General features: G+C 41.8%; 1 protein-coding gene across 1 annotated transcript in view; it reads right to left on the reverse strand.

Annotated features, from left to right (window-relative positions):
* AGBL1 (AGBL carboxypeptidase 1) overlaps positions 1-17,335 on the reverse strand; it is a 308,675-nt gene that overhangs the window by 257,985 nt on the left and 33,355 nt on the right. Inside the window, exon 6 of the mRNA XM_042471034.1 lies at positions 2,422-2,459. Coding sequence (XP_042326968.1) covers positions 2,422-2,459 — 38 coding nt within the window. The remainder of the gene's footprint in view (positions 1-2,421; positions 2,460-17,335) is intronic.

A 17,335-nucleotide genomic window follows, 5' to 3' on the forward strand; every position in this document is an offset into this window, starting at 1 on the left:
ACAGAACTGAAGATTATCTTCTGCTCTATAAGAAGACTTTTTTCCCTTTGATTTCCTTTCCTTTCTATCCTTTCCCAAGTGTCACCTTTCCTAAATTCTAACATTTTGCTTCGGAAAGGTGAAGGTAGTGCTAGACTAAATTATATCCCTTATTAAGATTTAGAGTCTGAAGGAGGACTTTCCTTGTTACAATAATTTGACCTCGGAGCCTGGGCACCAAGGTTAATGGCGAAGTATTATTTGCACCTTTGAGAACTTCCGCGCAATCATTTAAGTGCAGCTTCTGGGATTCCAGTTTCTCATATATGCATTCTTTCCGATGATCACAAAAAAGGAGGAGGGAGCCTAGGCAGTGAGGAGGAGGAGAGGCTCCTGGGTGAGAGAGGGAAAGGACAATATGGCATTGTGATTTATGTTCAGGAAGGCTGTCTGCCATGGCGAACACTCTTTCTTAATCAAAGCTTTATTAAATTCGTGTAATAAAAGGCTAAGTGTTTTTAGATGGGAGAGAGTCATAATAGGGTATAACGTTCACTTCAAGAATATTCAATCTGAGTGCATGGAGGCTCCTATAAGAAGCTTTTTCCTTCTGACAGACACTTGAAACATTAGATACAGACTGTTGCAGCTCAGTGATACCGAAGATAGCATTCAGTGGTGAAGTTTGGCTTCCCCTCCTCGCTCCTCCGTGTCATATCCACTCAAAAATTAACCATGGTCCCCTCCCATCCCCCAAACTAAAAGCAAAAAGTGTCAAAACACATTTCGGATTCATAGCATCATAGAACCATAGATCTGGAAGGGACCTCATGGGCCATCAGGTCCATTTCCCTGCTGCTCGATGCAGGATCTCCAGTTAAAGCATCTCCTATGGTGGCCTGCGGTGACGTTTCAGTGGGAGCATTTGAAGAAAATTGAAATGGTACTTGCTCAGACTCTGTCTCTACCAACATTAACTGGGAACTTTGCCAATGATCCCTTGGAGTTGGTGCTGGATGGTGGGATGGAGATAGAGGTTTGAATTCTCTTGGTGTTTTATGTATGTGTAAATTCCCATGTAGAACAGGTTGGATATTTTTGGAGCCTATCCCATGGCTTAATAAAATGATTTACAGCTATCTGGTTTAAAGCTTAATTTGGATGGCATCCTGATGTTATCATACAGGTTTTGTTGCCAAATTTGCTCCCGAATACAGCAAATTCAGCAGCAAAAACCTTCTGATAACATCAGGATGCCGCCCAAACTAAGCTTTAAACCAGATAGAGATAGATCGATTTATTAAGCCATGGGATAAGCTCCGTTGTCTGGTGTGGTATGGCCAGTTGGCCACTTTCAGTTCATGGTTGCAAAAGTGTACTGAGTATGCACTGCCACTGAGTGCAAAAGACATTGAGTATGCACTGCCATTGCCCATGCAAATGTGCATGCACATTAATGTGCAGGGATGCATATGGAGTATATATGTATATTTGATTGTGTATTTCACTCATTGTTTGCATGTACAGTGGCAAATAATTCAGTGGCACAATGTTGCCATTGCACTCAAAGAGGTACCTAGTGAAACCTATGCATAATTCCATATGCAGAGGTTTAAACCACATAACCCCGATATAAGAACTCAAACAAAATGCCTTCTTATGGGACACACAGATGTTTGTGTAGTGACTGAAGCAGTCATCACAACTGCCACCAGGGAGTGGGAGCAGAAAGAAATGAGAACTAGTTTTGTGTAGTGGTCTGTGCATTCGACTTAAAACAAAATCCCCAGTTCCCCAAGCCACACGCACAATAGGGAATGGCACCAGGCCCAGTAGTTCACACAGCAGCACAAGAGGACCAAAAGCATGACAGCTGAAAGGAAATGTAATATTGAGATATTGGAATCACATATGGGAAAACAGAAGATCCTCCTGTTATCATGTGTGCCTGCCATAAATAAATAGCAATTAAAAAGCAAAGTGGAGGGTGGTGAGAGAAAAAACTCATCCCTGGATGCATTGTGGAAGAAGCTTTCAGGTGCTCTTGAAAATCCTCCTGCTTATTTATGCAAACCTTACCTGGCCTAGTTGTTTCATTTCTCATGTGCATGCTAGGTTTGAATAAGATGTAGGTGTAGAACCCTATCTTCATTCATTCCATATTAATCCTAGCCCTGGTTACAAGTATTATGTTAAAATAATGACCAGGAATATATCTGCTTCATTAACTGAAATACACCTGTACAGACAATGAGACGGGGTTATCCTAAATATCATGGGTACTTTTTTCTCTTCCAAGTATTAGTGCTCTGTGATCTGTTGTCATTTCAGGCGAACAGTTTGGATTAGTTTATTTTTAAAGGAGAGGGTTGGGGTGATATCTCTACTTCTACAAAGAACACTGGAAAAGCAAGGAGACGGGGAGAAGGGAGAAGAGCTTACTTGATTTCAGCAGTGCTGCCAGGGCTTCAACCACTGCCCTGGAGAAAGATAAGAAAAAGAGAAAACAATATTATTTTCCCTAATTGTTATAATCTTTGGCTTCCTAATCTCCTCTCTGGTTCCCCAGCTACTGCCAATTGAACAAAGAGTTTGGTGGGGTATTATTGGAATTTGGGCATTTTCTAACAGATTGGAAGCCCCTGTCCTTTACATTTGGCAGAGTTATACAATTAGTCTTCTAGTTCTGGGCAAATGTTACGCTGACCTGGACTGACCAGTAGATACAGCTCCCGAGTCTGTTGCTGGAAATCAGGCTATATTTCTAGACAGCATTCTCCCAGATCATTCTCTCTTGCTGGAAGAAACTGTACTTAGATTCTAAACAATTTCCTGACACATTTTGCACCACCCTCCCCCCAAAAAAGGCTTTCTGGAAAGGAAAAACTTTCAAAGTCCCAATTGGAACCAAGTCAGGTCAGTTTTCCAAAGAACTACACGTCCCAAGAGTAAATGCAGTAACATGTGCAGCCAAAGAACAGTGGCCATAGTCCATCACAGAAATAGATGTGGATTATCCTAGTAATTAAACTAATCTCTACTATCCATGTAGAAAACAGCAGGGATATCATTAGCTGGGAATAATGCTCAGGCAACTGTTGCCTCCAGCTTAGAGCTTGGAGAGACCAAGGAAATGATCAGCTGGATCCGAATTTGCTTGCAAGGAGAAAAAACTTTAATTGAGAAAACGTACAGCCCATACAAAATCCAAAATTGTCTATATGGATAGCTGAGATAGTGACACCTTTGCTTTCTGATTTGCTCATTGTACACCAACTTTGTTTCATGCACAAATCTATGTTTAAAGTATTGTGTATAAAATTATTTTTGTGTACAAGATGTATAGAAAACATAAATGAGTTTCGTGTTTAGACTTGGGTCCCATCTCCAAGATATCTTGTGTGTGTGTGTGTGTGTGTGTGTGTATGCAAATATTCCAAAATCCAAAACACCTCTGTTCCCAAGCATTTTAGACCTGTATATCTAAACCTTCTCAGGCATGGCACTTTCTCAGCACAAGCTCTTGGTTGCCAACATTTTCCTGGACACATATCAAGCCTCCTGAAATGTAAGTTTGTTTTTCCAGCTGCACTAGTACCATGAACTCTGTCTCTTGGCTGTCCTTTGACTCGTATTCTAAGTGGAGAACACCAATACTTAGCACTACAAGTCTCATTTTAAAATTTAAAGAAGCCGCCACAATTCTTAGGCTAAAGCAACCGCACATCGAGAGGGAACCAAGTTAGAGAAGGGTGACCAGAAGTTTGGGAGTCAAATGCTGTTTTGGATCCCTGCATCTGTGAAGTTCTAAATGTCTGCAGAGCACCTTGGCATCTCCAAAACCTGCAGCTTTGTTCCACTGTAATCTCTTTATAAACAAAGCCTCCAATAAATCACATTAACATTTGCCCAGAGCCAATTATCAACGGCAGTTGGAAATAAATATTTTATCACCACTCAACCACTATTTATCACATGTCCACTCAGCAGCCAAGCCAAAACAAGAGATGTTGAAGCAGAGGCTATTGCCAGCACACACTGTTCCAAGTCTGGCCTTCTTCCTTGTTTATAGTGCCTTACACCACCATCACCACCCCAAAAAACACAACTCCCCCACCCCAAATCTATTGAAGCCCAGCAACAGCCTTGCAAACAAGCAGCAAATCACACATAAAAGCTAGCTGGGCTGATGCATCAGTACTAGAAGTCTGATGATTGAAAATGAAGGCCATTATCAGAGCTGCTGAAGAGGGGGAGAAATCCTAGATAACAGCCAGGTGGTTGCTGAGTGGTAGCCAGTGTGTGATACCAGCCAGTTCTGTGTATCCAAATGCTGCCTGCTGGTATGGACATTAACAGGCTACACCAGGCAGCATGAAGTAATCGTTCACATCTCACTGCATGTGCACCTGTGCCCTCAAGCCCAAGGGAGAATCAAAACCATAAGTGACGTATAAGTGGCAGTAGGGCTTTAGTGAAAGAGGCATAATTTTTTACAAGCAGCCCCACAGAAAGAAACTTCTTGTTCTGTGCCTTCAAGCCGTGTTATGGCTTACAGCAACATGCTAAGGTGAACATATCATGGGGTTTTCCTCGCAAGTCTTTTCATAGCCTCCAGTCATTCACAGATGAAAACTTGGATGCATGTGGCCTAGTAACATCAGATTGTGGTCAAGATGGCAAAAAGGACTCATGCAGCTAGAAAATGCCACAGCTTTCTGTTTTTGCCTGAGCCTACTGGGGAAAGATGCTGCTCTCTCCTGTCTGCTCCTCTCTGGCTGAATAAATTGCGTAGAACCTACTTTTGCATTTTTGATGCAGTTGGCAGCAATTAAACTAGTAAAGGATACAGGAGGAAAGGAGAGAAAATGGGATGCTTTGAAAGCAACTGAAAAAAATGGGATGCCAAACTGGGACAGTTGGAGGCTATGGGTTTGTCCAGAGGGGTTTAGCCTTCTCTTTAGGCTGAGAGAATGTGACCTCCCCAGTGGGTTTCCATGGCCGAGTCAGGATTCAAACTCTTGTCTCCGAAGTCCAACTCTTAAATCACTACACTGCAATGGCTTTTGAAAGCATGTTATAGATGCCCCCAAAGGGTGTGATGAGAGCATATGTCCTTGTGCCCAAATCTGACATCCCCAGGCCAGGAATTGGCACAGTTAACACATTTGATTCAGTTATTCAGAACACTCCTGGCCACCACAAACACCTGAGGTTTCAGGTTCACAGCTGAATACAGGAATATACCAAAACCTTCAAGGGGAGTGTACCTCCATTGAGCACAATATTAAAAAAATAAAAATAAACTACAGTACATGCTGAAGCCATGAAAAAATAAGAGGAAGTAATGCCAACATGGTGTGGTGGTTTGAAGTTGGATTACTGGAGATCAAGGTTCGATTCCCAGCTCTGCTTAAAACCCAGTGGGTGATCTTGGACAAGTTACACTTTTTCAGCCTCAGGGGAAGGCAATGGCAAACCTCCTCTGAACAAATCCTGCAACAACATCAAAAATCATAATAGGTTTGCCATAAGTTGAAGGCATGCAACAACAACAACAAAGCATGAAACTATGACAAATAGGGTGGAAAAGCACATAGAGTGATGCACCTGGCAAGCAGACTGATGCACTGCTGCTAATACTACAGATAAAACAAGTAGAACAGCAAGAGATGCATGTATTAACACGGCCATTTGGCATCACCACATGGCAAAACAACATCCTCTCTTCCCACATTGGAGGGAGATAACAAGATGAAAAAGGAGGAGGAAGCTGGAGAGAGATGTAGGCATAACGGATAGCAAATTGCATGGAGAAGGGAGAGAAATACAAAGAGAGTAGAAAGGCTCTGAAGCACAAGCAAGCGTAGCAGTGAGCATATGCTGCAGCAGAAACTTGATCCTCTGCCCAGTGCAATACTTGGGATTTGTCTCAGATAAGAAGGAAAATCTACATTTCAGGATTCTACTCCATACTGACAAGAGCCTTCTTTGTACTAAAGTGTCATACTTTCCCCAGCTAAACTCCTTTTAAAAACTGTCCAAGGGAAGTGAAGCAGAGCAGAGACATATTTTCAAAGGAAGCTAATATTTTAAGTCATGATGCTGATGCTGATGATGATACCTGATCTTAAACTGTCTTGGCAGCTTACTTTCAAATCAAGCAACTAGAGTTCCCCTCAGAGCATGGACCTTTTTCTCCAGTTCTCAGAGTGAGGGGAAAGCATCTCAAGGTGATGATGCTGAATTGAAAAGTATGTGTATCGAAAGGGTTATTCACACTATGAAAAGAATCCAGGTTGAATCTCTTTTGTTCACACACATCTGGAATGCACCCAATTAAGTTGGAGGGGCTGCCTAAAAACCCACTTAATCCAAGATAATTGATATCAGAGTTTTCCCTGAGTTTTTAAATAAAGATCTGCATCACTAGTAGTATGGATAACTGATGTGGATAGACCCAAATAGATCCAGGATAAAACACTGCATACCTTGATTGTGTTCTGAATGCATCTTTATTAAAATGCTTGCACATGTGAGCAACTGAATTTGCAGAGATGCACATTGATGCGGTTCCATAATGTGAATGCCAAACCCGGAACGCATGAGTGAGATGATTCACACGATGTCTGAATGACTCCTATATTTTCCTCCTTTACTGAGATCTGGAGCTAGTGTATACGTTTAAAATACTCCTCATTCCGGTCAAATAGAATGCCTTCTGGCCACATGTAATTTGCAGGAATTTGGGGTTGTGGGGGGAGCAAAAAACTCCTTAAACTCTGTGGGGAAAGGGTTTGTGGATTTTACCAGATTAAATGTGCATTTTCCCAGCCTGACAAATCATGGTTTATAAGACTGAAATCATTCTGAACTTGGGTGGTGGTTAGGTTCAGACATGAAACCTTATCACATCATGCATGCAAATTCTCTGCTTGTGGTTAGGAGCATGTCCATGGATAGCCCCAGTATCTGAAAAGACAGACAGAGGGACTTTAATTGAATAGTTAAGTCATTAATTAGTTAAAAGGCAGATGTAAAACTACAAATTGTTTAACAGGCTGACAGCCGTATTTAAAATGCATTATGAGCTGACTTACAATCAAAAAGCGCCAGAGCAAGGAAACAGGAGGGAAGAGGGGAGGTAGCCTCCAGCAGCCTAGTTGCAGAACCAACTGCTCTCAACACCAGAGGCCTCTGAAGTGCTTCCAAACCAGCAGGTTGGAGAGCGAACATGAAAACAGATTGACAAATGCTTCTTGCGCGTTGACTGTACACAAACAATGAATAATTGGGGTAAGGAGAGGGACAGGGTCTCACCAATGTTGTTTGTGCCAAAGGAAAATTGGATTATTGAACAAGACTGGACAAGCGCAGAGATACAGTAATAAACGGAAAAGCAATTCTTTATCTGAATGATATTGAATCCAAGGGCATCTCAAATTGCACAAAATCCCTAGATGCAAAGGAATTACCAGCTGCAGAGCTGCATCTTAATGATCGCATGCACAGGGATTTCCCCACAGCCAAATACAAAGCTAAATGTATACGTGGCAAGATCACCATTTGCACTAGGGATAGGGCAAGGAAAGAACAGTCACACATATTCCAAAAGTGGTCAAAGACAATTTTGTTTTTTGCTATCAAGAAACCCTGATAAGAAGAATCTGGTTTGATGAGAATCTTTACAGTTAAGGATTTACTCTGCATAAAATTCACACATGGTTGTTTTTAACTTCTTGTTGTTGTTGTTGTTGTGCCTTCAAGTCATTTCTGAGCTATGGCAATCCTAAGGTGAACCTATCATAGGCTTTTCTTGGTGAGATGTGTTCAAAGGAGGTTTCCTTAATTTCAGCAACCCAAGATAGATGGTGTTATTATAGTTAAGCCAAGTGGGAGTCAAAAACCTTCACCAATCTACTGTAAATCACCCAAAGATCTTGCTCTACGTTCCTGTTCCTGTTCTGTGTTTTTGGATCAGCCTTTGGGGAAAGTGAATGCAGAGCTGTGGTCCAAGCCCTGGATCATTTTAAGATTCATGCATACCCAAACATCTCTTTGGGATACATGCTGGACACTGGACCCTTTCCTGCTCACCAACTTCTGTACCTTTCAGCTGCTGCCTGGCTGCAAGGCACTTTGGAGATAAAAGATGCTACCATCAAAAGAGAACTCAGTACAGAGTGTTCGCAGACTGCAGTGATGTATATTGGCGATAAGAGAAGAGCTCATTTTTAGACTTATCTGCAAGGAGATAAAATGTCACAAAACTAATTTGAAAACGTCAAACGATTGGGGAGGGCTAGGGCAGAACAAACTAAAAAAAATTTGTAAAGACCAGCTTATAGCAAGATAAGCAGAAACTGCAGAAGATGTATATACAGGATAAATAGATACATACATATATGGATAGACATATATACGAAACCTAGCCTTTCCTTCTCATCTGGGGACGAACCACTGGAAAAGAGCAATGAAAAAAATCAGAGAGGTATCTTTACCATTCACCATTTAAGACCAGTGCAGTATGACACCACAGAAGGGTTGATGTTTCCTTACAGAAAGAAGGTAGCATGTACAAAACCAACTGTGGTTTGCATGGTTCGGTGGACATCTACTGAGAATGAAAACCAGTGGTGTATAGTGGGTATAGGACTGCAGAGGGACCTGAGAGGTCCAGGTTGTAGTCTCCTTTGTGCTATGACATGAAGCACTGCTGAATAGAAAGGCAAATAACCCAGATGATGAACTAGAAGTCATGCTCATGAAATCTGCAAATGATGCAAATTTAGAAAGGCTAGTTAATACGCTAGACTAGAGGACAGAATCAGATTTCAACATGACCTCGAGAGATTGACGGACCTGGGCCAAAACTAATGAAAGTAATTTCAACAGGGATTAATGTAAAGTACTACATCAAAGCAGGAAAAATGAAAGCCATGAACAGGACGAGTGACACTTGGCTTGAAATCACTATAAGTGAAAAGTACCTAGGGTTCTTAGGGGACCACAATCTACACATGATTCAACAATGTAATGTAGTGGCCAAAAAAGCCAGTGCCATTCTAGGGCTGCATCAACAGGTCAGAGCAAGGGAAGTAACAACGGCGCTCTATTCTGCTTTGTTCAGACCAGGCTTGGAATATTGTGTCCAGTTCTGGGCACCACAGTTCAAGAATCATATTGACAAGTTTGAATACGTCCAGAGGAGGACAGTAAAAGGTCTGGAAACCAAGTCCCATGAGGAACATATCCATAAACCATGGATATTTTTAGCTTGAAGAGGAGGAGATGTGATAGCATCTTTAAACATCTGAAGGAGGAGGAGTGATAGCATCTTTAAACACCTGAAGGGATGTCATGTAGAAAATGGGGCAAGCTTGTTTTCTGCTGCTTCAAAGCTATGGATTCAAATGACAAGAAAAGAGATTTCACCTAACATTAGGATGAACTTCTTGACTGCAAGAACACTTTGACAGTAGACTGCCTTGGAGGGTGATGGACTCTCCTTATTTGAAGGTCTTCAAGCAGAGGTTGGTTGGCCATCTGTCAGGAGTGCTGTTTCAGTTGTGGCAATGCTAGAGCTCCCTCTCAAGGAAGGTTTGTTTAGCTTTTTCAGGGACAATTATTAAATTCCACCAAGCATTTGGTTTTGCATTATATTGTTTTCATTCCTCCCCTATTTGCACTTCTATTCATCAGTTTATTTTAATTTTGCATAACAGATGCTTCCATTGTGTCAACTCCTTTTGGGAGCATTTCAGGGGTCCAAAGCCAGTGAATCAAAGACTTTAAATTAATGAATAAATGCATCCAGTAAATGACTGAATTTGGAAATTCAAGATTTACACTTCAGGACTTCCTTATCAAGAAGCACTTGCTCTTGGGTTCCTTCCTGGCTGCCATCTTTAGGTGCTGTTTTTCTTCACCAGTCAGATTTCAGCTTCTGCTTGGAGCAAGGCCAAGGGCAACTCAGCTCCAGACTTTGTTTATAGATGTCTGCCTTAGTGCTGCTGCCCTCAATAAGAGCCTAGGAGGTATGAGTGATATGGAAAGCAATGACAAGTTTATCATGACAAGAACCTGCACATTGTCTCTGTCGCCAGCCTGCCACCTTGTACCAAACCCATCACACTTGGCCTTGGGGAGTCGCCTAGAAATGACAGGGATTCCAGGAAGGACTTGGATAAATTTAGGAAGGAGGTCTTGTTTGGCATCTCAAACAGTGCCAATGAAGGCCTACAGTTCTTTGTTTTGTTTCAATAAAAGACTACCTACATTCCCTCACTCCATGATATCAGAAGAGAATCCCAAAAGAGAATCAAGTAGCACAGGACCTGGACCTCGCGAGATCTGAAAGGTCACAATCGAACAAGGCTGAGTCAAAATTCACAGAACAGGCTTTTCTCATAAATATTTCTCTTTTTTCTTGAGACCTTTCTGAGCCATTCGAAAAGCCTAGGGAAGCTTTATTATTTATTGTATGAACAATGGAAATTATAAAGTAACTTTTTTTTGAAAAATTGACTAAAACATAATAGTGGATGACCCCTATTAAATACTATGAAAGGTCTGAGCAACAAGAATACCATACAGTGCTCCTCCGTGCAGTGCTCTCCCACTTCCTTCTACTTCCTCCCCTTCAAAGCATAGACACCTCCAAAACTAAACATTTATTTATTTTACCTCTTTAGCAAGCCCAAGTTCATTCTGAGCTTTTTCCTTTTCTGCCTTTCTCCTTACAAGTAGTGTGACTATTCCCTACAAGTACTGACTGTTCATTTACTGTATATGTTCATGTACAGTGTGCCTGTGTCATACGCAGACACACTATACGCAGCTTTCAGCATATGCTAAAAGCCGCACGGGGGCACACGGGGCGCCGCATCCCATTGAAAGTAATGGGGCTCGCACCTGTACCATGCACGAGCCCCATTACTTTCAATGGGGCTCGAGCATATGCTTTTTTTTAAGCGGAGGGGGGGGGTCTGGAATGGATCCCCAGTGTAAAAAAGGGGCACACTAGAAATTTTAGTCAAAAACTTGACCCCCAAAAATCTAGGTCAACTTATCCACAGGTCAATGTAAATACTATCCTTCAACTCTTATTAGGGCCCAAACAGACAGGCCAAAATAAAGCTGCTTTGGGTCTCTTTGGAGGTATGCTATTTAAATGATGCACGGGTCCTAAGAGTCTGGAGGTTGCACCAAAGCCACACTACATTCCTAAGCACTGGAGTGCAGCTTTGGTGCAGCTTCCAGATTCTTAGGACCCATGCATCATTTAAACAGCATACCTCCAAAGAGACCCAAAGCAGCTTTATTTTGGCAGTCTGTAACAGGCCTTAGAAAGAGAACCATCCCTTGGTGAAAGGCAAGAGTGCAATCTGTTCTGGAAGCACTGGCCTCCCTCTAATATCTTTACCATCTAGCCTTTAGTGTGAGCCAAAACAGTTATTCCTGCCATAATTTTGCAGGTTCTTTGGCATTGTTTTCCTTTGCTCCATCATTTAGGCCTTTAGTTGCATGTCTCTCGACTTATCCAAGGGTCATATCAAAATCCATAATTTTGGCCCCAAAACATGTCCTCGACTTATACATGAGGTCGACATATAGTGGAGTATATGGTATATTCATCTTTGGTGATTTCCTCTTTCTTTCCTTCCTTCTGTATACACATCCCTTTTAAACCTCCTAAAAGGGGTTTTAAACCCCCTAAAAGGGTTTTGGTTTTTTTGTACCGTGATTTCTTTAGACACCTCCTACTTTGTTTCCCCATTGGAATCACTGGGGATTGTTTGGAATTGTGCCTTTAATACCTTGCCTTTAGATACTCCCATGCTTTGAACTGACTGGGTCGGTTACACAACTATTCACCAAGCTCACACACTGTCTACAACACTACAATTACATCTTGGCTGATAGTGGCAAGAGGTGGCAGTCTTCAGAGGTAAGCCCAGACTGTTCCCCACAAATGGCGGGTGTGATCATTTGCTTATATTTTCTTACAACCCAACAGTGTCATCCTTTGGCACTTCTCACAAAATGTTTATCAGTGCAGTTCAAGAGCACTCACAATGGTGGCAATTCTGTTGTCTTTCGTCTCTGTGACACAAGAGGAAAGAGCCAGGAAGGAGGATGAGCAGAAACATCTCCAATAGCTGTGCCTGCAACGGTGTTATTTCTGGAACGCGCACAGAGAAATTCCCTCTATTCATACTATCTGGGCTGGGCCCAAGGGTAGGGAAATGTGTGTTTCTTTCTTGATATCAAACTTCACTATAGTAATGGAAGTCTCAGGCACCTTTCTCTCCATGGAGCTGTCTGTAATAGATGACAAAACAGGAGGACAGCACAGTTTGTTCCACCAACTTGGCTGGGATCAGCCACCATTTGGTTCCTTCTGTGCTTCAGTTGTCATCACCTTGCGGCCATCTGGTGCCAAGAATAACATGGGACACTGGGGCCTACTCCATCTCCTTAGCTGAGAGGCCAGCTGCTATTTTGTTCCTGTCCTCCCTTTACAAGCTGGTCATTATTGTGAACAACTATGTAACTTATAGGAATATCAGTTTGTTCATTGTTCTCTCTTCCCTCTCCATTGCTTTCCCTTCTCGTATATAGTATCCACAATCTTGGAAGCAGAGACTTTGGTCTAAATCCAACTGTTAGTCCCATCTGGAGTAAACCCATTGAATCAAGACATAATGGATCTTTTCAATTTGGGATTAGTTCTAGTTGGCATTTAGGGCTGTGTTTGACTAATCTTTGTACAACCCATAGTGAAGTTAAGCTGTTTTATGATAGCATAGTCATCATCATCTACACTACTAGAGTATATCCACCAACTGTCCCAATATGGCAGGGACAATCTCAATTAATCCTCTTGTTTTCCCATTTTTTCCAGCCGCTTTTAAAATGTCCTGGTTTCTCTCTCCTCATCTCACTTCTCACTTTTGCCTTCAGCTACTCTAGTTATTGCAGATGAAGGCTGCATCCGCACAGTAGAAATAATCCAGTTTGACACCACTTTAACTGCCATGTCTCACTGCTGTGTGATTCTGAAAACTGTAGTGTTGTGAGACATTTAGCCTTCTCTGTCAGAGAGCTCTGGTGCCACAGCAAACTATAATTCCCAGGATAGCTGACCATTTTGCCCTTAAAGTTCTGGAGTGTTAATTTTGTACTATATCCTTTCTCTTTCTCTCTCTCCATACATACATACCTCCCTCCTCTTCAAAAATGCTGCTCCTGAATCATGTTCCCATTGTAAGATGGGTTTCCTACAGATGGCGCTGGAGTTTCTGTCAGCATTATCTTACTATTTGCCATCTGGAGCAATGCTCCTTTACAGTAGATTCTTCCCACCTCATTGGCTTGTCATCTATTCTGAAGAGCTCCTCTGAAAGCATCTATTTCCCCTCCTGTAACTTTGTCTTTTAATTTTCCAATTTCTCTCCGCCTCTGCTGTTCTGCTGCTCCGGTGCCAATAACATATAATTCGGCAGTGTAACTATATTTACTCTGAGCAAGTGTTTCTGACACTTGCATTGCTATGAAATCAGGCTTTATTGCTTATTACAACTTGGGCAGGTTGTTCCAGGAAAGAAATGATATAGACCGTAAAAGCAGATATGCAGAGGGAAGTATATAAATGGAGGTGCCTTGTCTTCAGAGCTCATTTGTTCTATGGCAATGGCCCATTGTACAGAACTCAACTGCAGCGTTTTATTTACTTCTCCCATTGATGCAACCCTCCTATGCGCCATGTCATCCAAAATACAAAGTGAATAGTTGGCATACTGATTAAGATATTTCTTCCCTGCACCCACCAAATACTGATAGACTATTGCAATTGACTCAACAGACAGTCTTCTCTCTATAGGCCTTTGAAGTCATCTAGAGAGACCCTCCTAATAATGTCACATGCTCATGAGGTCTACTTTGTAGATGTCCACAGAAAAGGATTTAATGTGGGAGCATCCACTTTGTGGGAAACGTATCCCTCAGAAATGTTTAGTTTTAAGCATGTGTGTTCAGCCTTGTTCTCAGACCTTGCATCAAACATTGATCAGAATGGAGACTGCAGACAATAAATCTATAGAAGACTTGGAATGGGGGAGAGGGCTATGAAAGAACTAGAAAAGATCCTAAAGAGTAAAGATAAATAACTGAGCATGAAAGTTGGAATTGTACAAGCCACTGTGTTCTCTATTACCATGTGCAGATGTGAGAGCTGGACAGTGATGAAAGTTGATAAGGAGAAAATCAATTCATTTGAGATGTAGTGCTGGAGAAGAGTGTGAGAAGAACATGGACAGCCAACAAGACAAACAAATGAGTTCTAGAAAAGATCAAGCCTGAAATTACCCTGGAAGCCAAGATGATTAAGCTGAGGCTGTTGTACTTTGGCCGCATCATAAGAAGGCATGAATCACTGGAAAAGATAATGATGCCAGGAGAAATGGAGGGATGCAGAAAGAGAGGAAGACTGCATGCTGGATGGATGGACTCTATTAAAAAGGTCATGGGTATGAATTTGCAGAGCAATGGAGGACAGGGAGCCTTGGAGATATCTCATCCACAGGGTCACCATGAGACCGACCACACAGATGTGGCTAACAATACCAACTTCAAATTTATGGGAATATTGTTGTTCAAATACATGTACTTCTTCCTTCTCAGTCAAATGTTTTCTTTTTTCATTTCTGCTTAAGAGCAGGATACTCTGTTCTACAAGTCACATATACTGTTTTAGGAGGGGTGCTGGGTAAGGCCTGCAGTTCTTCCTGGACCTAGCCAAATGTATGTATTTTGAAGGGTCCCAAGTGGGTTTTCAACAGGATCAAGCAAATCATGCAATAACTTCCAACTAAGTGGGCATTAACTAACATCAACTTTTTGACCACATTCCAACAGCAATGTATGTTTCCCATCCAAGTAAACAGCCGAGCAGCTCAGCACAATTAATGAGAAATCAGCAACTAAGATAGGGAATTAAAGCTGATTTGCTTCCCACTTCACCTCCAGAACTGTTGCCAGATAAACATATGCATAAAGCTGTCTGCAAACTATTCCTAAGAACAGACCAATCCTGGCAGATGCTGTTATGCACTGCCAATGATTTAATCAGCCTGTCAGTGCATGGAGTTCATTTCTTATGATCAGACTATTGGATTGCAGGGACAGTTGGAGGATATGCATATCTGGACCCATCTTCCATTTACTATCCCCCAATTCTACCATTTTCAACCACCTGAAATTCTGCCATTTGCCCCAGACATTATGACCAGGGCAAAGATATATCCTGATCTGTACCTCTTGGACTCAAATATAAGATATATGGAACATAGCTGACCATTATGTTTCACATTTCTTTTTGAATGCTACTTCTGGAGTTTCAACTAGGGATAGGGAAGAATTTCATTCTGCTCACATTGTGAGAACGGATCAGATTTGCACCTCGAGAATCAACATGTGAACAAGAACATAGTTATCCTTCAGTATTTGCCATTAGAAAGAATGAGGGCCTTCAGGGAATACATTCTGAGTGGCAGCTCAGTGTTGGAAGGGAGACCAATGTGCAGCACATGGGCTGCTCGACAACCCCTGAGCTGGCATTACTATGTTGCCCAACTATCAGTGTTAAAGATTCAATTGCCAATCCAGTTGGCAGTCTCACTACTTGTATTACACTACCTAGTACAAGACAATTAGTCCCAAGTTGCTTTGAAAAGCTATTTTCATAGTTTCTGTTCCTTTCCCTTCCTGCCGCATCTTGCTTTGTCCCCTCACATACCTATCAGCAAAGGCAGGCATTGCATTTTTGAGCTTATATCTAAGATGGCTTCAACAACTTTGCTTCCAAGAGCAACCAGAAAAATCCAATGAACAAAATCATTTGAAAGATAAGTATGCAACTTATTGTGCTGCAAATTACCATGCATTCTCAATGCTAAGTACTGCATGAGGTTTGTAGGCCCACCAGTCCCCACCACTTATGTTTGGTTCAATATTAAAAGGCCTTCTAACAAGACTGGCACTTCGTTGAAAGATCGCCACTGATAGATTTATTCACTAATGCATGTGAATCACATAGCCTTCGGGCTGCCAGAAAAGGCCGGTCATATCTGATCCAATGTGGGAAAGTATGGAAATCTCATATCTGACAGAGAATAATGAGCCGCTTGGCGCACATCCCAAACAAGGTCAACTGGGGCATAAGTGAACCTCCATCGAAATAGCCCAGGGGTTGTCACTGAGTAAAATAAATAGCACCAAGTATCTTGTTACTACGTTAGCTGGCTTAGTAAATAGCTCTTGGCCCAATGATAGACAGAGCAGACTCTTGGAGTGACCTTCTCTTAACCAGGCAAAGGCAAGCCACCTCCAGGGGATGGGAGAGAGACAGCTAAGAGGAAGGGTGTTCTGTTCCTTCTAATGCATTCTTGGCAGCTAACCAAATAGTTTGGGCCAGGCTCGCTTTCTCAAAAAAAGACTGCTTCTTTCCTTCTTCCAGCAGGAAAGGGCTTTTCTGATGGTGTAGAAAAACATGGAGAAGATTCATACAGGTAAAGAATCATTCTTGCAGCCACACTTGCAACAAACAAGGGAAGTATGGTGGTGAAGCAAATAGTGTTGGCACAAAAAACTTGAGCTCAATTCCCATTAAGTTCTCTGGTAAATTGCAGGCAATCGCCACTTCTCTTTCCAACCTACATTACAGGGTTGTTGTTTTTGTTGGAACATTCCAGCATTCTCTTTCACACACACACCTCAATGTTCATGCAGTTGGGGTTTAGATAGAAAAGTTTTTCCTTTATGTAAATTCCTTCTTTTTTTCCTCCCTCCCCATTTTGTTCTTCCCATCCTTTGAAATGCATGGTCATAAATTCCTTTGAGAGAACCAGTAATGGTTTTGAGTGCTGGTCAAAGTGGACAGATACCAGGAATCCATTATTTGTATATGTACTACAGGTATTTGTAGCTCTACTAATAGTTTTACACATATTATTTATAGTGTATTATAGCTTTGTCCCTTATGCAAGCCATCTTTTTTCTAGTCCTTCAGCACTACAGTGTTTCATGTGTTTTCGAATTCTTTTCAAAAATGAATTTGTTTTAGCTTTGCACTACAGAACAGCTTGAAACATTCAAATGTGACTTTAAGCAATCTAAAATAGGCCCCATACAGACAGGCCAAAATAAAACTGCTTTGGGTCACTTTGGAGGTATGCTATTTAAATGATGCATGTGTCCTAAGAGTCTGGAAGCTGCGCCAAAGCTGTACTCTAGTCTTTAGGACTGGATCATGGCTTTGGCATGGCTTCTGGACTCTTAGGATGCATGCATCATT

The sequence above is a fragment of the Sceloporus undulatus genome, chromosome 6 (assembly GCF_019175285.1).
Source record: "Sceloporus undulatus isolate JIND9_A2432 ecotype Alabama chromosome 6, SceUnd_v1.1, whole genome shotgun sequence".
Lineage (NCBI taxonomy): Eukaryota > Metazoa > Chordata > Lepidosauria > Squamata > Phrynosomatidae > Sceloporus > Sceloporus undulatus.